The sequence below is a fragment of the Engraulis encrasicolus genome, chromosome 6, assembly GCF_034702125.1.
Source record: "Engraulis encrasicolus isolate BLACKSEA-1 chromosome 6, IST_EnEncr_1.0, whole genome shotgun sequence".
Lineage (NCBI taxonomy): Eukaryota > Metazoa > Chordata > Actinopteri > Clupeiformes > Engraulidae > Engraulis > Engraulis encrasicolus.
Window position 1 is genome coordinate 50,051,774 of NC_085862.1, and position 23,486 is coordinate 50,075,259.

At 40.8% G+C, this 23,486-nt stretch overlaps 2 protein-coding genes across 2 annotated transcripts; one reads left to right on the top strand and one right to left on the bottom strand.

The window, feature by feature from the left end:
* Positions 1 to 399: 399 nt before the first annotated feature.
* ttc14 (tetratricopeptide repeat domain 14) lies at positions 400 to 7,620 on the bottom strand. Its single transcript, XM_063201863.1, has 13 exons — positions 7,538 to 7,620; positions 6,978 to 7,149; positions 6,730 to 6,857; positions 6,428 to 6,627; positions 6,236 to 6,320; positions 5,997 to 6,126; positions 5,077 to 5,232; positions 4,899 to 4,970; positions 4,625 to 4,744; positions 4,139 to 4,261; positions 3,803 to 3,920; positions 2,811 to 2,917; positions 400 to 1,774 (listed from the first exon to the last, which is right to left on the bottom strand). Exons 2-13 carry the CDS (start codon positions 7,109 to 7,111, stop codon positions 826 to 828), a joined length of 2,322 nt encoding a protein of 773 aa, XP_063057933.1. The 5' UTR covers positions 7,112 to 7,149; positions 7,538 to 7,620; the 3' UTR covers positions 400 to 825.
* A 5,282-nt stretch (positions 7,621 to 12,902) lies between these two features.
* On the top strand, positions 12,903 to 14,648 carry LOC134451584 (mucin-2-like; the record flags this gene model as incomplete). Its single annotated transcript, XM_063202090.1, has 1 exon — positions 12,903 to 14,648. A coding segment is annotated over one exon (1,746 nt), but the record flags the coding sequence as incomplete, so codon positions are not given.
* Positions 14,649 to 23,486: the final 8,838 nt, after the last annotated feature.

Genomic DNA, 23,486 nt, shown 5'->3' on the forward strand with positions numbered 1-23,486 from the left:
CACTGACAGGAATCGAAAATGCTCGAGGGCCTCGGCCCCATTCCAAGAAACCTGTTCCAGTTGTATAAACTTACACTGCAGAATTTTTAGTCAAGCAAATTTAGTGACCACATCATCCTTTATAAGCAGAGGAAAACAAAGTTTTGCAAATTTATTAAAAACATAATTACGCACACCTGATATAGGGTATTGGGCTCCTTTGATCACACCCTCCCTTATTATACAAATGTGCATCACCTGGAATGCTGAAATCCAATAGGATTTCACGTTCTTACAGGTTGGTGTTGGAAAATGTGCATAAAATGGACAATATAGTCAAAACAAGTTTGTCAAATAATTCTGTATAATAATTCCCATCCTGTATTTTCTGGACATCATCAAATAACTCCAAACGCCGTAGAAGACTACAAGATAGGGTTTATTGATAAACAGATGTTTATACAACAACAGATTCAATTTTTGGATGTCAGATTGTTCAGCAGCTCTTGGCACATCTAAAGCAGTGTGTGTGTGTGTGTGTGTTCAACCAGACATTGAAAATATGGTTCAGCTGATAATACATACCATAGATGATGATGATCATCATGAAAGACCTAACTTAAGGCCAGAGGGAAAAAAATCATGGAACATAAAATCACAACTTCAGGCTAACAGTCACAGATTTCTTTTAAGGCATTGTGCTTAGCGTAAAACGATGTCTTCCTTTAAGTACTAACACCTGACAACACTAAACGAGGGGTTGTAACCCAATACATTAGAAAGGTTTAATCCCTCCTGTCTCAAAAGACTTTCCCACAACTAACACTATCAATGCAAAGTCAACATTCATTTTTTGTTTTTCACACCCTTCTCCCTTTCAAACTGTGCAATCTTGTTGAAAATGTCCTGCAAGTTTGATGGCAGCTCTTTCTTTGGGGCTCCCTCGGAACATCTCCTACCGTTCTGAGGAACATCTTCGCTCCGTTTGGAATCTCTTGCGCTACCTTCCGATCGCCTTTCATCCCTTTTCTCACCCTTCTCGGAACGCTCGTGTCTGTTCGAAGCGTCCGAATGCCTGTGGCTGCTGCTGCCGCCTTGTTTGTCCGGATATTCCCGCGACTGCCGATCGGTCTTCCGAGAACGCTCCGAGCTCATGGAGGAGTATGAGGGTCTCCTGTGGCTGGAGCCCTCAGAACGCTCCGAGTTCTGCCTGCTGCTGCCGCCGATGCTGCTAGGCCCTGCCGCCTCTGCCCTCCTGTGTTCAGAGGACCGCCGATCGCGGCGGTCATTGGAGTCAAAGTCTTTCGACCTCGATCGCGACAGCCTGTCGCCAAGAGGCTCCTCTCTGGTGGGCCTGAGGAGAGTGGTGAGGTCATACTCAAACGCGTCGTCCTCAAACCTACCTCTGCTGTTCTCCTGAACGTCCACGTTGGACGAGGAGCCCCAGGACAGGGACCTCTTCTTGGCCTTGGCTTGGGAGAGGTCTTCCCCGGCCTTGCCCAGGAAGGAGGCGGAGGTGTTGGGCGGCTCTGGATACAAGTCGTCGTCCTCCTCCTCCTCCTCTCCTCCCCTCTCCTTTTTCCTATCCTCGTCATCTGACAAACGACTACGACGCGAGGAGGTTCTGCTGTGGCGTTTTTTGCTACTGCGAGAGGAGCGCCGGTGCTTCCTCTTCTTCTTCTTTTTGGACTTCCTCCCTTCAGTGGAGGATGAGGAGGAAGCAGAGGAGCTGGCGGAAGAGGAGCTAGAAGACGTAGAGGAAGAGGAAGAAGACCTTTTCCTTTTACGTTTCATCCTAGAGAAAAGGGACATCGTTACTGATTTTATATATATATATATATTTTTTTTACAATAGGAACTATTATTTCTTTCCTTAATGAAGTACAAAAATGGAGGCACAACTCCAAAAGGACTGGCTCCCGCTACGGTAAAACAAGAACACTCAAATTGAGTGGATGTGGCTGCAGAGTTTAAAGGTCAAGCACATCATTCTTGCAGCCATTAATGCCACTAGCTGCTCCTAATCCACCCACTCACTGGGTGCATCCCAATATGTGACCTTGCCTCCTCCACTTGTGCTTGTCTCCTCGTTCCGCCTCCTGGCCCCTCCTCCGTGGAGAAAACGATAAAGTTTCCCAGCCGTCAGCCTCGCCACAACAACTTTTGAGGGACTTGTTTTCAATCACCATCCCAATTGCAAATGAGAAAAAGACTTTACAATTGAGCTTTTGCAAGATATTGAAATATAATGCTGTTGTCAGTGATGTCATCATGACGAGAAGCAAGTGGAGGAGGCAAGTGGAGGAGGCAAGGTCGCATATTAAAACGCACTCCCTACCTCAAGCAGGTAGAGTGGAGAAAGCCAAGTTAGGTGTACAATTAGAACCAAAGAACCAATACAGGACGATGCTTAAATGCTCAGGTGAGGTTTGCCCATCAAAGCTCGAGCACCTTTTAACACTGCCCGGAGTCCGAAGTGTTTAAAGGTACACTGTGCAGGAAATGTCCAAAAAAGGAACTGCAACTATGCTGCTCATTGATACTGGGTTGCCTATTGCCAAATTTGATCTTTTCATGAAAAGGTTACTAAGAAATAGTATGGCCCAAGTACAGACAATTTTTTCCAGTCATAATAGAATACTTAGAATTTGATGATGGTGGTAAGTATTCATGAAAAAGGTAACATTAGTGAATGGGTAGCATGCATTCTGGAAATAAACAACTACAAATCTTACACAATGTACCTTTAAAAAAGAAATTCCAAGTAGTTCAGCTGACTTGAGTTGCCAATTACAAGACATGTGTGTACGTGTGTGTTTGGGTGGGTTTACCTTTTCTCCTCTTTTAAGATCTTACGCAATTTGTCTGCACTCGTTTCCACATTCTTTGCCTTTTCCAGCTCTCTTGCTGCCTCCTCTTCTTTCAGTTTCAGTGATTTCTTTAAAGCAGTCAATTATGATGGGAATATTGCAACCATTTTTTTTTTTAAATTTCATTTGTAGTGCATACACATTTTGCATGAGCAAACACAGGAAAGTAGGGGGACATGCATGCAAAACAACATCGTTTCAACCATGTTATTTCATATTCAACGTAAAGGCATTCACCACACATTACCACCAACAAAAAATAAGGATATTCAGGACATTTTATGGGGGAAAAGGATATTTTTGTGTACAATTATATGATCATTGCAGTTTGCAATAATAATTAGACACAATGAGGAGAAGAGGCAGTTACCACATGAGGGACAGGGTTCAATCAGCACACAGGGCGTAACACCAGCGTGGTCACAGATGGTAGAGCCAGGCCATACAACCAGCACGGTCACAGTTGGTAATCCACGGGTGGCAGTCGTAAAAACCAGGCAACCAGGGGCCAGGGATCCCATACCAAAGAGGCACATAACACAAAAACAGTACTTCATCAGTATTACTGAACACGTTTCACTGCTCAACTATGGTCATATGACAAGAAAATAACTGGCAATCGGCTCAGAACCCTGACAAGCTATTAGGGAGCTGAAAGTAACCTAGCTTTTGAACACAAGTGAAGCATGGCACTTGGTGACTAATGTTTAGATGAACTACTAGTCCGCTTGTGCTGAAGAGCATCAGCTAGTTCAGACAGATGGCTCGGAAATACACTCTCCTGTGCCATTATCATTATCTGGATGTGGATTTTATCACCAACTGTAAACACACCTTCACTGTTTACACACAATAAACTTAAATTGAGTTAAAACTGAAAATTGAGTTTTAACACAACTCAATAGCAAGACCCCTGGTTCGCGGTTTGCTTTGGCTGCTATAGTCCGGCTCACCTGGATACGGAGCTGGAGCTTCCTCATGGCCTCGATAGCGTATTGGAAATGCTCATCCAGCGACAAGGCCCTCTTGTACAGGCCCTCAGCGGACACCAACTTTTTCTCCTTCTCCAGTCTAGCATGTACGCACACACACACACACACACACACACACACACACACACACACACACACACACACACACACACACACACACACACACACACACACACAAGCATGTTAGATGTCAACAACGGGTAAAATTCAGGTTATGAAAAAAAATCCAAGGGTAAAATTCAGTTTGGTTTGGTATGCATGTCATGTCACGTCAAGTGAAGAACATGCGAAACATACTGTTCTCCGCGTTCTACCAGCATTTGGCAGAGGTACTTCTTAGCATTCCTGTGAGTAGGACAGTTCTCCAGGGCCACTTCGAAGTCCTCAGTAGCCTTGGCCAGACTCCCTTTCGTTGCATATCTTAGGACAAAGAAATGGCAATCAGTAGTACCATCTTATATTACTCACATAACGCTGCCTTCTGAGGAATGTTATGACAATTACATTTTTTGGTAGGAGATAAGTGCCGCACACTCCCGAGTTGCATAAGTAAGTTTTTGATGTGACAAAGTTTCAGCCTGATGGCCTTCCTCAGGTCACATGTGGAGGTCACGGAAGGCTGAAACTTTGTCACATTAAAAAGATATTTCTGCAACTCGGGAGTGTGCGGCACTTGTCTCCTCTTGCAAGTGTTTTACTGGCTGCCAGCACCTCCTTTTCTGGTTTGTGTTTTGCACCTCCATTCAATAACATTTTTAAAAACATCTCCGATCAGGTACTCACAGAGCGCCCCTAGCTACAAGCGCTTCCACGTTGTTGGTGTCTATTTCCAGCGCTTTGTTGTACTCGTTCATTGCTTCAACATGTCGGCCACATTTGAAGTGCTCCACCCCGGCCTTGACACTGGAAACAATATTTAACGCAGGACATTCATATCTCACAAATATTATTCTTCATTTTACGGTGTGGGAATGTAAATGTCTAAAATATGATATGCAAGTTTTTGTGAAAGTATGAACTTTCCTCAAAAGATCAGCATCAGTCAATATTTACAAACCATTTAAGAGCCCATATGGCTGACTGCTTCTTTCGAATGTGCACTGCAAAATCTTCTTCCCGAAAAAGTTTACTATGGAAACAAACAAGAACCGTTGGATCATTTGAAAAATGTTTTAGCTCATTTACGTTTTTTTGTGGATGCGTGTCCACCTGCAACTGCACAAAAAACACTGTACCTTTGTAGTCCCCTCATCATTGAAAAACACTTGGACTCGCTGACTCCCAGCTTTGCAAGAAGAACGTCCACATTGGATGGGTTGGAGAAACCCAGCGCGTTTTCTAAGACCGTGTCATAAGTCTCACTACTGTCATGGGCAACTCTGTCCCCACGCCTATATGAAAAGAAAACAAAAGAAATACAAAATAGCATTTTAAACCTTCAAGTTTCATTTTGTCCTTTGGTCAGGTGTATAGGATGGGAACCCCTGGGTCACGTTTAGACAAGAAAGCTCCCGCACAGTTCACATTTGCAGTGTTCACTTGCTCCATTTTGGTCTATTGCTTGTTGAATTCCTTGAAGATGGTCAACGCCCCAAATAGACGCTGCAAATGTGATCAGTGAACAGTTTCAACAATACAAAATGTATCCATAATCCTTTCAACTAATGCCTCATTATCAGCCTGTTGCTACAAAAAGGACTATGTGTAACTATGTCTCTGTTTAAGACTCTGGGTAATATCAGGTGCATTCCAATATGCGTATCACCGTTCTCCCCTTGCGCTTGTGGCCTCGCGTTTTGAAAACAATTAAGTTTCCCCGCTGTCAGCCTAGCCACAACAACTTTTGGGGGACTGTTCTTCATTCACCATCCTGATTGCAAATGAGAAAATGACATTAGAAATAGAATTGTGCTTTTGCAAGACATTGAATTAATTTTCTGTCGTCAGTGACGTCATTACGACAAGCAGGCAAGTCAGCAAGGGAGGACGGGAGTCTGAATATTGGAATCCACCCCATGTGTTTCTCACATCTGTGTCACCAGCAGTTGTGGGCTGCTAACCAGACATCTTTTCACACCAGCAGCCCTATTTGCATGAAAGGGCTACAACACCTGAGTAAGAAGGATTTTTTTCTTTCTTCAGCTGCCTCTCTTACCAATAGTGGATGGGGAGATCCTCTCTGGAGATCACACCGAGTTTAAGACCGCTTAGTCTTGGAGCAAGTGATGGGGCAAGAAGCGAAATGGTCAGCTTCCCATGATAGCGGTCTACATCTTTCAGCGCCGCTAGTGTTGCAACATTCAACAACAAAAACAAAGCAGTGTGTGAAAAATTGCCACATTTGTTGAGGGATAATGTTCCAAGAAGGAAATAGCTGTGTGTGAAATAGCCAACCTCTAATTAGATCTCCAACTTGGAAATAAGAAAGAGGATCATCATGATTCCCATTGGATGGAACATCTCTGACAGGGCAAAGAGCCTATTCGAGATGAAAGAAGCTTTGTGAGCTTCATGCATGACAAAATTTGATCCCCCCACCCCCCCGCAAAAAAATCCAAACACCTCATATCAATGAAATCCACAAACCGTTAGCTCCAGATCAGCGATGTCTCTCTCTATTTCACCACATGTGCATACTACAGTGAGGAAGAAGCCAAAATCTCTGATGTTATTGATACGCCCGATAATGACATCCCCGCGTTCCACGTCCCGGAAGAACAGGTCCCTCCTCTCCTGAAAAGGAACCTCCATGAATTGTTCCAAAGGGGGCATGGAAGCATACGGTTCTGTAATCGTAGAACATAACAGGTAATTTAGGCTAGTACAAGTAGAACATTACATCAACTGATACCAGAAATGGTGAAATAATTAGAGCTGGGTAGCCTTACCACGGGACTCTTCCTGAAATGCATTGTCCACAGGCTCTGCTGAATTCCAAGAAGGGGCAAATAATAAGTCTGCTTTCCTTGCAATAAACTGTTCCACAATGGCGGAGGTACTTGCATCCAAACTTTTCCTACAAATTAATAGGTACATTGGAGACACATAAAGAACATTATTTTTAGCAATTAAGCAAGTTGACCAAGTCTTTAATCTTATGAACATTTTAAACAAGTATTTCATGTTCACAACATACCCTTCATATGTTGCATTAGGAAGTTCAGCTCTAATGGCAGCGAAGTCAGGGTTCTCTTCCTGTTCACATGTTAAAAGGGAGAGCAAACTTTCTCCATGATAGATAACCGACTGTCTCAGCAAATCTCTGTCCATGATGAATCACCTTTTCCCGTGCCTGATTCTAACATCACCTGTAAGATATAAACATAAAACGTAGAAATTGGCAAATGTAAAATGGACTCAATCAAAAACTACGAGGCAGTGTGGGGCATTTCCTGAGAGTTGGATAGACACACATTTTCATACCACTAGCAAAAAACGTAGTTAATTAATTGTTATCATTCTCTGTTTTCTAGAAATTATATATAGCCTGCCACTGTATTTATGGGGGGAAACCGGGCTCGTGTGTTCTAAAACCTGCAGCACGTTAGCTAACCAACTTGCTAGCTACTCGACAACGTTGTCAAAGGCCAGTACGACCTAATTACTATATAAAAAGGAAAACACATGAATATACTACATGAATAAACCCCTAAGCATTTCTTTTACACGTGCATTTGTTTTTACTGCAATTCTTACAGGTTAAAACCGGGTGCTACGTTGCAGATTGTCATCTTGTGTTTGGCTATTCAGTTTCCCACACTGTCACTGACGGAAGTGAGCTGGGGTTACACTTATTTGCGCTCTGGTGGAAACACAGACATCCCTCACACGTTCCACAGACATTTTTATTTTCATTTTTTTTAATTACCGTCACTCTTGTCGATTAAAATGTAGGCTATAGGCCCTTCCATTCGAGATTTGAAAAATTATTCAATTATTACTACAACAAACAAACAAACAAACAAATACATTAATAATAGTAGGCTACACACTGTATGGTACTTAATCCTAGTTGTGAGTGAGTGAAATGCAGACCAACTTTTCCAGTTTTCTGGTACGTTAGTAGTCTATGCCAGTGTTTCCCAACCAGGGGTACGTGTACCACTAGGGGTACGCGAGGACACTGCAGGGGGTACTTGGAACAATGTAATTTTAACAAATGTATGGAGCTTAGTTACATTGAGATAGAGAAAGCGATACAAAACGTGACTGGGGTAACTCACGGCACAACAAAAATGCTTAGGGGGTACTCAAGACAAAAAAGGTTGGGAAACACTGGTCTATGCGCCACATGGGTATCCGAATAATGGTCATAGTAGGTCTGCTGTTATTGTGCATTATTTCTATCATTTTTTTGTATTCCTATAGGCCTAGTAGCCTATTCCTATTGTATTTTCTTTTGTATTCCTATTATATTATTTGCATTTTGTCACACTAGAACTAGAAGAGCAGCCAATCGCTGATTTTGGTTGGTAACCTACACTGACACCCAGGCCTGTTATTAAATATTCTTAAGGCTGCCTTTACTACAAAACTACCAGTTCACTCTAAGAGATTTTAAAGATGCTATCTTGGGCTATGTAACCCTGTGATGCATCACATGAGGGAGAGAGGGGGAGAGAGGGAGAGAGAGGCAAAGTAAGGCCCTCGAGCCCCTTTTGCCATCCGCTCTCCCTTTTCCTCAAAGAATAATAGACCTGTACATTCATTTCCAAACACTGTGCTGAGTCTGCAGTCACTTTAGTTGTAGAATGAACAACAATCACACAGGAAGAAATCCTCTCTTAACCTTCAGGAACAGTGAGCCTTACAACCGGCTAGTGTTCCTTTCCAGCTTTCTATCTAATAACAGACAAAGATGAACCATTGTGTTGAATTCAGGGCTGCTGGCAATACACTACGTTCTCTATCATGTGATGAATTCCAACAGCATGTATGTATGTGTTGCAGTACATGAATGTGTTATTTATACAATACATTTTTTTTTTAAAGCCCCCGTTATTTTTCACATGACAGGACAGTTGAGGACAAGCTGCATCTTCAGTCGAGCCTTGGTCTCGGCCTGTAGGCCTATATTGTTTCCATTACAGGTTCCACTAAATGCTGTGCAAACACAGTGGCCAGTCCAAAAAAAAATCCAGGTTTTGTCGGCGACAAATTCAGCAATGACAGTTCAGTAAACTTATGCCAAGTCTTCACAACGATCGTTGAACCCACTGAGAATTTGATATTTGACACTGTTGTCATAGAACCTGCAGTGTCGCATTCTGCATGCAGGAGCGCCCGTCTGTTTATATAATGCAGCAGTACTGGCTTCACAACTTCACAGACACGTTTACCGGTGAATGATACTCAGTGTACACTAGAGTTGACGGATTAACACGGCACATTGACCTCATTAGCATCATGGTTCATCTGAGTTTGCTGGTGTATTTATTCATGTCAACTGCTTCACTCTGTAAGTTCTGTAAAAGTTTTAATCAGATTTATTAGGTTTTCTGCAGCACAACACAATCTGTTCTGTCATAATGGGATAGCATGTACATACTTTTGTAAGTCAGTCAGTTCTGGAGGTCAATACAGTTTAATAATTTTGAACTTGAACTCATGAAAAGTTGAAATGTGCTACTAATATCTTTCTCATTGATGTTTATCTATCTATATTTAGCTATGTTATTACGAATGTTGTTCATATTACAAAGAATCAAAAATCCAGAAGGCAGAATCAACACCTTTTTGATCATTCCTTTGTGTCTATATGGCAAAGAAAGACATTCTCTTGACTCTGACACATGATCATGTTTAATACAAACTCCTGAGTTGCTTTTTCAATTCATGCTTTATTAATCTGAAGCCAGTCAACTTGTAAATAATGCAAACTATAGTCAGGTGTGTTCAGTGACAAATCTCCTTCCAAATTGACAAATGGCAAATGTTATTCCCGTGTTGATCGCTTTTAATGAATGATTCAATCAATATAAATCCAGATCTGTACAAAAGTCACATTCCATCAGTCCAATTATTTATGCCACAACCCAATTTGTGCCACGTTGTCTCACATTATTGGGCAGAAAATATATCCTCAATTGTACATGGAAATACAGAATAATAGGAAGAATCGCATATACAACACTGATGTGTTTGCAAAGCCACGATAATGCTCATAAACTATAAGGTCCCTGATTTCCCTGGTACATCTAGTATAGTATTATTCATACTACCCTCATTTTGCTTCTTGGAATAAGGGCTGGGCGATATGACGATATCGTTTTCATGATAGAAAAGTGTCTATCGTGCCCTTTTTCCTAGATCATCTCTGATAAAACTTATTTTATCCATTATTAAAGCTAATATACAATTTAACATAATTTAATAACATTTCATGTTGTCACTATGCATTCTTTCAGTTCATATAGCTGTAAAAAGAAGAATAAAAAGATTCATTTTAAGAAACATGGTTTCGTGACAACACAATAAAAAGTTGAAAACATACAGAATTGTGGCATATCGTGATTGTTTCCATATCTCCCAGCCCTACGTTGGAATGATAATCTATATAGTGTATGGTATACAGTCACTCATTTTGTATGGTCAATGTTTCTGTACTGTACTTTACCAGTATAGGCTAATAGTTTGGACACACCTTTTCATTAAGTGTATTCTTCTCATTGCTCATTGCTCATCTAATGGCTATTTACAGTACATTGTAGATTCTCACGCAGGGCAAAACTGTGCATGAACACACATAAAATGATGTGCTTAACAAAAAAAATTAATTCTAGTTGTCCAGCAGCGATGTCAGCTGTCTATCCACCTGATATCTACGCAACAGCACAACTGATGGTCCCACAAGTTTCAAAAGCGTATTTTTGTTCTATTTTCAAGTAAAAACACCCAGTCAGTCATGTCAATCTTAATTGAACACAAAAGTCATCCAATACAGAATTGTAGAAATACAAAGCACAACTTTAAGATGTTTAAACCTTGTTTCAGGCATTGCCAATACAAAGAAGACTTTCTTGATCTGATAATCTGATCTGATGATGTGGTAACTTACTGGTAGTAGAAGGAAACACCCCTGACACAGATTCCAACACAGGTGACCTCTCAGAGTAACTGGCTATGTTAGAACAAAAGACTCATTATCAGATCAAGACAAGAAAATCTTTGTCCAAACTTTTGGCCTATACTGTATTGGGAATGTATTGAGAAAAAAAAAAGAACTAAAGTCATGACGTTTGTACTATACATAATTGTCAAAGCTATACAAGGGTGGTTGACGTTTAAGGGCGTAACGCCAAAAAAAACCCAGTTTTTCCAATTCCTGACAAAAAAGATGGAAAAAATTGAAAAAAAAATTGAAATTGTTGCCTTATTTTTTTGCCATTTTTGGGAAAATGTGTCCTGCATCAACATATTGCATAGGCATGTTACACCGCAGGAAAATGAAGTCACACCACAGGAAATTCACTGCATTACGGACATTTTAATCATTTTGTATACATGACTGACATCTGAGCTCATGCTAACTTGATAATGATATTGTGTTTAATCTTAATATGTATTTTCATTTATACATTTTTTTGGTAACACTTTATTTTAGGGATACATCTATTAGCCCTAATACATACAATGAGCCTGTATAAGTAACTTGTAAGGCATGTAAAAAGCAAAATCAAACATTTGTTAGGCATGTATTCGCAAATGTCTTGTTCATGCACAATAAGGGATTTATTACCAATTTAACCTTAGTAAGGACCTAGTGGGCCTTAGCATTTGCTTAGTAAATGCCTTACAAGGTACTTATGCAGGCATTGACATTGTATGTATTAGTGCTAATAGATGTATCCCTAAAATAAAGTGTTACCAAATTTCCCGCCCCCTTCTATAAGAGCAGTCACACACACCACAGGACACCATAAAATAGGAGCCAGTATTTAAGACCCTTGTAGTTGGCCTTGCAGCTGCCCATTCACAAACATTGACATACATGTCACCCCACAGGACGCAATTTGTGTTACGAAATTGAACTTGTAGTTAATATTACTGTCTTGAGTTTTTTTTCACATTCACATATCTTAATATGAAGTTAATATTCATGCAATCATGCCAAATGCTTCATACATTATTCAAAATGCTGTTGGTTAATTTATATATGTATATTATATATATATATTATATTCCAGGTTTCATTAATGTCAGTCACGCCGCAGAATATTTGACAAATAAACCTTTACATAAATCATAACAAAAATGTTTCTTCTCATCTAAGACTAATATGAAACATAATGTACCACATCTTCTTTCATTGACATTTGTTTTTTAAAGGAAAAATAACAGTTTTGTAGGTTTTTAACCAATGTTACGAAAAAAAAGGTGTCAAGTCAACCACCCACATACTGTAATTTTTTTATTCACAGCATCTGCAACAAATACAACAACTGCAAGCGTATCTGCATATGCCACATCAAGTCACCTTTTGACAAGTACATGGGATCCAGCGGTTACACAGAACCACACAACCTCTGGGAGTCAAACTGAGTTAACCACCAGCAAGGCTACAGTTGTGCCTAATGACACTACACCAGACACAACATCACAAGCAGCTGCATCAGACACTACCACTTCACCAGCCCAAACAACAACCATCATCACTACACCTGGTCATTCTACAACAACCACCATCAACTCCATCACCACACCTGGCGACTCTACAACCACCACCAACCCAGACACTACACTTGATCTTTCTACAGTAGCAACCATCAACTCTCTCACTTCGCCTGCTGATACTCCACCAACCACCACCAACTCACTCACTACACCTGCATCCACTACACCAGCAGCCACTACACCAGCAGCCACTACCAACCCTATCACTACACCAGCAGCCACTACACCAGCAGCCGCTACCAACCCTATCACTACACCAGCAGCCGCTACCAACCCTATCACTACACCAGCAGCCACTACCAACCCTATCACTACACCAGCAGCCACTACACCAGCAGCCGCTACCAACCCTATCACTACACCAGCAGCCACTACCAACCCTATCACTACACCAGCAGCCACTACCAACCCTATCACTACACCAGCAGCCACTACACCAGCAGCCGCTACCAACCCTATCACTACACCGACCGAGCCTCCAACCACCACCAACCCAGACACTACAATTTATCTTCCTTCAGTGACAACCACCACCAACTCATACACTTCACCTGCTGATACTCCACTAACCACCACAATCACTACACCTGCTGAGCAACCCACCACCACCAACTCCATTCCTTCACCTGCCCTTACAACAACCACCCCCAACTCACTCACTACAGCTGCTGAGTCTCCAAGCACTACCGACTCAGTCACTACACATGCCCTTCCCACGGAATCCACAACAACTGTTGTGACTACCTCACCTGGGACAACAGATCAGTCGAGTTCTTCAACAGGTATGGTAACAGGTGAGACACCAACACCAACTTCTTTGGAGAAAAGCACAACAGCTGAGCAAACAATGCCAACCACACAGTTAACTACATTAGAAGAAACTTCAACAGCAATCCATTCGCAATCCACAATCCCACAAGCAACTACAGATGAATCAGAACCTATCAGCACACCACCATATCCTTCAACAACAACCACTTCACCAGAACGTAGTACAGGTTTTGCAACCAACACGTTTGTTGTGGTTACTTCAGGACAAACTACAAGCCCTCTTGAAATCTCAACCACCCCTGCATCTCTCACATCAACCCATTTAGAGGTATCCACACATGGATCACCATCCCCAACTCCACAAGCAACTACAGATGAATCAGAACCTATCACTACACCAGCCTCTACCTCAACTATCAGCACCAACATATTCACTTCACCAGAATCTGGTACTGTGACTGACACCTTCACTGCAGTTACTTCAGGACAAACTCTAAGCTCTCCTGAAATTTCAACCACCTCTCAATCACTCACCTCAACCTTTTCAGAAGTATCCACACAGGAATCACCAACCCCAATTCCACTAGCAACTACAGATGAATCAGAGCCGACCACACCAGCATATCCTTTAACAACCACCACCAACATATTCACTTCACCAGAACCTAGTACAGGTACTGTGACCAACACCTTCACTGCAATTACTTCAGGACAAACGTTAACCTCTCCTGAAATTTCAACCACCCCTGATTCACTCACAGCAAGTCTATCAGAACTATCTACACATGTATCGCCATCCCCAACTCCACAAGCAACTGAATCAGAACCCATCACTACACCAATATATCCTTCAACAACCACCAATGTGCTGACTTCACCAGAACAAAGTACAGGTATTACCACCAACACCTTCACTACTTCAGGACAAACTCTAAGCTCTCCTGACATTTCAACCACCCCTGAATCACTCACCTCAACCTTTTCAGAACTATCCACACATGTATCACCACCCCCAACCTCACAAGCAACTACAGATGTATCAGAGCCTATCACTACACTAGCAAATCCTTCAACATCCATCACCAACATATTCACTTCACCAGAACACAGTACAGGTATTGCAACTAACACGTTCACTGCAGTTACTTCAGGACAAACGTTAAGCTCTCCTGACATTTCAACCACCCCTGCATCACTCACCTCAACATTTTCAGAACTATCCACACATGTATCACCAACCCCAACTCCACAAGCAACTACAGATGAATCAGAGCCGACCACTACACCAGCCTTTACCTCAACAATCAGCACCAACATATTCACTTCACCAGAGCCCACTACAGGTACCGTGACCAACACATTCACTGCAGTTACTTCAGGACAAACGTTAAGCTCTCCTGACATTTCAACCACCCCTGCATCACTCACCTCAACATTTTCAGAACTATCCACACATGTATCACCAACCCCAACTCCACAAGCAACTACAGATGAATCAGAGCCGACCACACCAGCATATCCTTTAACAACCACCACCAACATATTCACTTCACCAGAGCCTAGTACAGGTACTGTGACCAACACCTTCACTGCAATTACTTCAGGACAAACTCTAACCTCTCCTGAAATTTCAACCACCCCTGAATCTCTCACCTCAACCCTACATGGATCACCATCCCCAGCTCCACAAGCAACTACAGATGAATCAGAACCTATCACTACACCAGCCTTTACTTCAATAACCACCGTATTCAGTTCACCAGAACCTAGTACAGGTACTGTGACCAACGCCTTTATTGCAATTACATCAGGACAAACGTTAAGCTCTCCTGAAATCTCAACCACCACTGAATCATTAACATCAACCTTTTTAGAAGTATCCACACATGGATCACCATCTCCAACATCACAAGCAACTTCAGATGAATCAGAACCTATCACTTCACCAGCATATCCTTCAACAACAACCTCCAATGTACTGACTACACCACAGCATAGTACAGGTATTTCCACCAAAACCCTCCATTACCATCACTACTTCAGGACAAAGGATACGTTTAAAGTTAATCTTCACAAACAAGTGGTAAAATTACATAAGTCAACTACTCTTTGATAAAAAACCACACATACAACAGCAAATATTAATGCAAATATCACTCCACTAGCTCAACTGTTAGCACTTTCAGTAGGCCTAGCTCAAGGTTTGCATGGACAAACTATAATATATGTATTATATATTTATTAAGCATGAATTTTATAGGGTTTTTTAATGATAATTTTATATATATATATATATATATATATATATATATATATATATATATATAATTATACAGCCTATTTATTATTTATTTATTTTATTGCCAGTATTTTATTTTGATTTTATCTGTACGTTTTTAGACTCGACTTTGTCTAGTTGTGCTAGTCTGTATGTCTGTGTGGTTTTGTCTCCTAAGCGCCAGGCAAATTACATTTGGGGCAATAAATGTTCATTCATTCATTCATTCATTCATTCATTCATCCATTCATTCATTCATTCATTCATCCATTCATTCATTCATTCATGCATTCATACTAACTCTCAGTCTCATTGATGACATACATCAACATTTTCAGAGGTAATCACCACACAGAGATCAACTTCAAATGTGACTCCAGCAGCATCCACCAACCCTCTGACGAGCACAAGTACAACTGCTCAAAGCTCACCAACCAGCCATGCAACTACATCACTTAGACTAACCACCAACTCCACAACCAGAATGCCACCTGACCAAACAACCCAATCAAATGGTGATGACAGTTTACAATTTCCGGTTGATTCTGCATATGTAAACAATTACTTTTTGGGGGATTTTTTTAAAAAGTTTTTAATCCCCACTTTTTTCTTTAAACAGATCCTTTGTCATTTGTCTATGCAAATCTCCTGGTGACATCTACGGTTCAACTTAATAATGACACGGCTATGGCATTAATGCAAAAGGTAGGCTTTCTTTTAATATTTTCAAGCAATAGAGCATAGTTGTGCATAATACCAACTAGACTGCCTGTGCAGTCGCCTTCGACTGCTTAAGGTATATCCCCGAAACGCGACGCTTCCAGTCCCCAATCATTCCTACCACTCCCGTCCACCTTTTCATGAACGTTTATGATAAATACAAAATATAAAATAAATATATTTAATATCTATACATAGATCAATGACGTGCATAGGCTTAAAACCAAATGACTATTGTGAAAATGAAGGAAAAAATGGGGCAAATGGTAACAATGTTTTAATAGTTCACTATTACAGTGGATATACCACATTAGGTACAGTGTAATAACCAGTGTAACAATATTTAATACCACGTCATACCAGTGTGACACCATGTACCAATTTTGTACTTATATCATGTAGGCTATTTGTGTGTAAGTGGTATGACGTGGTATTAAATATTTGTACACTGGTATTACACTAGTATTACATGGTATTACATATTGTTACACTGGTTATTACACTGTACCTGGTATTGCCTATTTTTACACTGGTATTACACTAGTATTACATGGTATTAAATATTGTTACACTGGTTATTACACTGTAGGCCTACCTGATATGGTAGATTCACTGAAATGGTGAACCATTAAATTAAGGAGTTACCAGGCAAATCAATCCACCCAGTCAGAAGTTATGGGCCAAATAAAAATTCCACCATTTTGAAAGTGTTGACCTCCAAACTCGAATCAGTTCATGAACCTACCCTGCAGCATTCACACACCAAATCTGGGACAAATCCATCCACCCGGTCAGAAGTAATGGGCCAAACAAAAATTCGGCCATCTTGAATTCGGCCATCTTGAAATTGTTGACCTCCAAACTCGAATCAGTTCATGAACCTACCCTAGAACATTCACACACCAAATCTGGGACAAATCCATCCACCCGGTCAGAAGTTATGGACCGAACAAAAATTCGGCCATCTTGAATTCGGCCATCTTGAAAGTGTTAACCTCCAAACTGTAATCAGTTCATGAACCCACCCTAGAGCATTCACACACCAAATCTGGGACAAATCCATCCACCCGGTCAGAAGTAATGGCCAAACAAAAATTCGGCCATCTTGAATTCGGCCATCTTGAAATTGTTGACCTCCAAACTCGAATCAGTTCATGAACCTACCCTAGAACATTCACACACCAAATCTGGGACAAATCCATCCACCCGGTCAGAAGTTATGGACCAAACAAAAATTCGGCCATCTTGAATTCGGCCATCTTGAAAGTGTTAACCTCCAAACTGTAATCAGTTCATGAACCCACCCTAGAGCATTCACACATCAAATCTGGGACAAATCCATCCACCTGGTCAGAAGTAATGGGCCAAACAAAAATTCGGCCATCTTGAATTCGGCCATCTTGAAATTGTTGACCTCCAAACCCGAATCAGTTCATGAACCTACCATAGAACATTCACACACCAAATCTGGGACAAATCCATCCACCCGGTCAGAAGTTATGGACCAAACAAAAATTCGGCCATCTTGAATTCGGCCATCTTGAAAGTGTTAACCTCCAAACTCTAATCAGTTCATGAACCCACCCTAGAGCATTCACACACCAAATCTGGGACAAATCCATCCACCCGATCAGAAGTAATGGGCCAAACAAAAATTCGGCCATCTTGAATTCGGCCATCTTGAAATTGTTGACCTCCAAACTCGAATCAGTTCATGAACCTGCCCTAGAGCATTCACACACCAAATCTGGGACAAATCCATCCACCCGGTCAGAAGTTATGGACCAAACAAAAATTCGGCCATCTTGAATTCGGCCATCTTGAAAGTGTTAACCTCCAAACTCTAATCAGTTCATGAACCCACCCTAGAGCATTCACATACCAAATCTGGGACAAATCCATCCACCCGATCAGAAGTAATGGGCCAAACAAAAATTCGGCCATCTTGAATTCGGCCATCTTGAAATTGTTGACCTCCAAACTCGAATCAGTTCATGAACCTGCCCTAGAGCATTCACACACCAAATCTGGGACAAATCCAAACATCCGTTCAAAAGTTATCGCGTTAACACGAAAGACCTTACGCGGCGGCGGACGCGGCGGGCGCGGCGGGCGCGGCGGGCGCGGCGGGCGCGGCGGACGCGGCGGACGCGGTGCACGCAAAACCGCATCCCCGACGCTCCGCGTTTCGGGGATATAATAATTACATTGATCATCATGACATCATTTGTAGGCCTACTATAATGCTTTTTTCCCTGTTGCTCTTTTTTAGTTGGCAGAGGACCTTCAGAGAAAGCTGTCAACCCCAGTGACAATTAAAGTGAAACATGTAGAACAAGTTCCTTAAATTTCCAGTTAACCACCTCCCCCTTTCTCTATCTCTCTCCCCCCCCCTCTCTCTCTCTCACACACACACACACACACAGACACACACACACTAACACACACACACAAGCACACACACACACACACACACACACACACACACACACACACACACACACACACACACACACACACACACACACACACACACACACACACACACTAAAATAGGATAAGATAAGATAGATTTTGCCTCAAGCAAGGTAAGTTAAACATGGAGGAAAGAAGGAAATAAATAAGAGTCAAAGAACACTTAAAACATTAAGATAAAACACAAGGTAAAATGATAATAATAATAAATTACAAAAATAAAATAAACATAATAAATAAAAAATAAGAATTTGAGCTAGGGGAAAGCATCTGAGAACAGCTTTGGTAACATCAATCAATCAAATCAAAGTATTTATATCACATTGTCATAATGAGCTGTCATTCAATGTGCTTGATGAAAAGATAATAATACAAAATACAGCCCTTGCCACAATTTTTGTCGCTTATCGATGTTGTTGCATCAATAAGCGTTGTGGCCTGACTTTCAATTAATCAATTGGCTTCAGAAATAGCTCGTATCAAACCTTCAACCCTCCAACCCTTTTGTCGTCTACAGAATATACACCGTGTTCCACATTATTATGCAAATGACATTTCCCCAAATAATCAATATGTATGACAGTCGTCATAATTTTCAAGTCATCAGCCATTAGAGTACAATTAAAACGTTTTTGAATGAACCTTTCAATAATAACAGATTTTTTTAAAATAATAAAAAACCTAAAATTCCCAAAATGATCTGTTCCACATTATTACGCAAAACAGTTTTTTAGTGTTATAATCCAAATTTCTTTCTTTTTTCCCATTTACATTAATACTGTTGGCATTTGGTACCATCTAAATTACATTTCAATGTTCAAAATTTGGTTATAAGCTGTAACTGGAATGCTGCATTTAACATTGAAGTCGATGGCAGGACATTGTATGGGAGTTATGGAAGCCCAGATATCCTTGATGCTTTGCTTTCAGCTGTTTTTGTTTGTTTGGTCTGGTGGCCCACACTTCACTCTTCGATATACCTGTAGATTTCCGTACCATGTTTAGGTGATTTGGTGGTTATGGGCATTCTAATTCACCAGACATAACATCCTATTCATTTTCAATGGGGTTTTATGTCTGGTGAGTAAGAATGTCGATACCACCAAAGCACCTAAATGTGGCATGGAAATCTACGGGTATACTGAATAATGAAGTGTGGGTCACCAGACCAAACAAACAAAAACAGCTGAGAGCAAAGCATCAAGGATATCTGGGCTTCCATAACTCCCATACAACGCCCTGCCATTGACTTCAATGTTAAATGTAGCATTTCAGTTACAGCTTATAACCAAGTTTTGAACATTGCAATGTAATTTAGAACGTACCAAATGCCAACAGTATTGATGTAAATGGGAAAAAAAGAAAGAAATTTGGATTGCAACACTACAAAACCGTTTTGCGTAATAAGTTGGAACAGAGCATTTTGGAAATGTTAAGTTTTTCATTATTTTAAAAAATACTGTTATCATTGGAAGGTTCATTCAAAAACGTTTTAATTGTACTCTAATGGCTGATGACTTGAAAATTATGACGACTGTCATATATATTGATTATTTGGGGAAATGTCATTTGCGTAATAATGTGGAACACGGTGTAATGTGAAAAATGAGTGTTAGCCTATACTTTACTCCCTGAATCACTCTCACCTCAGCATTGGCCATTCCGTCCTACAAAGGCAAAGTGCAGTAACTACATATTTTGTCAAAATTGAGTTTAGCCCATTGGGACACAGCGTTATTAATTTGCTGTTAACAGAATGACAATGACCAAGTCGTAGTGCATTACTAAAGCCCCTGTGTTATGTCTTGTAGTACTATGGTACTTAACGTTTCAATGACTATTACAGCGTACCACTGGTGGTAAGGCATGAATTATGGGGTTACACTGAAAATCGTCTTCATTACAGATCCTTTATCTTGCAGCCTTATGGTCCAAATGTGTTAAAGATATTGCTATGTCAAATTTGTAGTATCTTCAAAATTCAACCTAAAACCCAATACTTTGAAAGTCTTTTTCTTAGTTTTATGTTAGCGTAGTTACTGCACTTTGCCTTATAGCATAGTTGTGTGTTTAGGGTTATTGTCAATTTGGAAAACAACAGAATGACTAACATTGAGCAATGAGTAATGGTAACATATTCGCTATTCACACATAGAGCAATGCATCTGTGTATTCATGATTTGCAATGAAATCAGCTCTCAAGCACCAGCAGCTCATGCAGCCCCACATCAGATCTATCTACCATGTTTCACTTTAGGCACCATGCATTTTTCTTCGTACTCTTCATCTACAACAACACCATACAGTTTTGATCAGCTCTAAAAAAGATTGATCTTGGGATCCTGACTTCAGAGTCCCATTAGCTTTTGTTTTTGTCAGAATTAAGCCTGGCGAACTCTATGGGCTTTTTGTGACTGGGCTGTGAGAGAAGCTTCTTTGGTCGACGACACCCGCATACACCATGTGTTCTTCCTCGCCATGTGCAGCAATGTGTGTCATGGGAAATAATCACCCCGGTTTACATTTCTACTTAGATAACTGTGGGGAACTTGCATAACAACTTCCTATAACCCTTCTAATCGGACAACTAAGCGGAAGTCTTCTCGCTTTGGTGTGATTCGCTTGGGTAATGATAGGCAAATATGACCAGGGCTTTGAACCGTTATTTTTTTCCAAACGTTCCGTTCCGAACAGAAACGGAATTATAACGTTTCCGGTTCTGAGTTCCACCAATAAATTGACGTTCTCGAACCGGTTAGAACCAAAAAATATTGTTCCCGGAACGGTTAATTTCGTTCCTGTCAGCTGATTACTCCCCATAGGCCTAACTGACGTTAACCAAGAAAGACAGAAGTGCAAATGAGTCAGCCTAAATTCAAAACTGTTTATTCAAGCGGATGAAAAGAATATCCTCCAGAATTTTGTCATTCAGGGACGACCTAAGCGGAGAAGCAGAGAATAAACCTCAATGATGAAAATGTGCGCTCCACGCTGACTTGGGTAACGGGGAGCACTATGATGGACATTGTGAGTTTGTGCATATTTGAAGCGGCCATGGATGCCCAATTACGCCGAACATTGTCGGTGCGCTTTGCACACGCTTCCCTGCAATGTCTTACAATAATGCAATGCAAACTCTGTCCTTTCGTATGACAGTGGTTTCTCTTAATTAAGATGTGGAGTGAAGACTTTGTAATCTACAGCTCTCTCTCCATTCAGTCAGAGAATGTCTGATGTCACACAGGACGTGAACCTCAGCCGCCATGGTAACGTGCGCAGGCAAATAATGACTTTTTTTGTTTGTTTGAGGAACGGTATTAACCGGTATTAACCGGTTACCATTATTTTTAAATAAGTGTTCCCGTTCCAGAACATAAAAAATAATAACGTTTCCGGTTTCGTTTCTGTTCCCTGTAAAATACAAAAAGTTCCTGGTTTTCGTTTTCGTTCCTTGAACCGGTTCGAAGCCCTGAATATAACTGTAACTTGGTACTGTCAAAAAATGTCACACATGGTTTGTTTGGTTTGCAATAAGCAGCATTTGACGTTCTGCAGTTTAGGGTTACATATTAACATTTGATTTAGCCTACTTGATGTGGGCCGCTGACTGTTATGGAATTATGCTATTTCATGCATTACAGAATGTCTTTTTTCTTGAGTTACGTTGTTATTTACATTTGATAAATGAGGCAATGTGATGAGGCTGCGTGGCTGACCACAGTGTGTGATCTGGGGATTTGTGGTGAGTCTATTTTGCTCTGCATTAACTTTTCCATTATGCTTACCCCTTGTGTATGCCATGTCAGTTGTGTGTGATGTTGGTATGGAATGCTGAATTAAAAAGACACTTTGCTTCAAAATGATTGTTTTGTATTTTTGTTGTGTCATGGCCCAGCTATGTCTGAACTGCATTCAGATGAGCCTTTATGTATTTTACATCTAGATATGTGGCTGTGGTACAGAATACTGACTGATGGTTATGACAATAGATCACATAAACTATTCCAAACAGAGGGGGTCTAAATGTGTCCTGTGTTAGAGATATTGCCACGTCAAATTTGCAGTAACTTCAATATCTAACCTACACTTTGAAAGCCTTTTTCTCAATTTTAATGTTGCCATAGTGACTGCACTTTGCCTTATAGCATGATGAACAACATGCAGAATGAACAACAGCAGAATGACCAACAATGAAGGGAAATGAGTAATGGTAAAGTGTATTAGATATTTATAGAGCTTTGTAGAGCTTTATGTATTCATGATGATAAATGAATGAAAACAGCTCTCAAACACCAGCAGCTCATGCGGCCCCACATAAGAGCTGTATCTACCATGTTTCACTTTAGGCACCTGTGGTTAAATTTGTATTCTTATATGATTCTTATGTAGATTATTATATGTACATGTGCAGGAATATAGATGTATATGTATGTGACTATATATATATATATTTCCAGTGTGTAAGTATTGTAATCTGTGCTTGAGTGAGAGGGGGGGGGGGCTGTCAGCTGAGGTGGGGCTGGGCTAATTTGCATGTGTAAAGAATCTGTCCATGGGCTGAGCAAAGGCCCGGGCCTATAAAGGCATAACGACTCCACCAGTCAGCGGGCTTTTTCTACCAGGGGTAACATGAACACAGTGTTGTCCCTCGAAGGCAATGTCTCCTGCTCCACTTGGGATAGTAATAAAATCTGCAGAAAACTTATCGGATCAAAAGTGCCTGTCTGA

Excerpts from the sequence above, each read along its gene's own strand:
- ttc14 (XM_063201863.1), bottom strand. The coding sequence starts at position 7,111 with ATGGACAGAGATTTGCTGAGACAGTCGGTTATCTATCATGGAGAAAGT. Across the intron at positions 4,745-4,898 it reads GCCATATGGGCTCTTAAATG|TGTCAAGGCCGGGGTGGAGC; the intron begins GTTTGTAAATAT and ends TATTGTTTCCAG. Across the intron at positions 3,921-4,138 it reads CTGGTAGAACGCGGAGAACA|ACTGGAGAAGGAGAAAAAGT; the intron begins GTATGTTTCGCA and ends CGTACATGCTAG.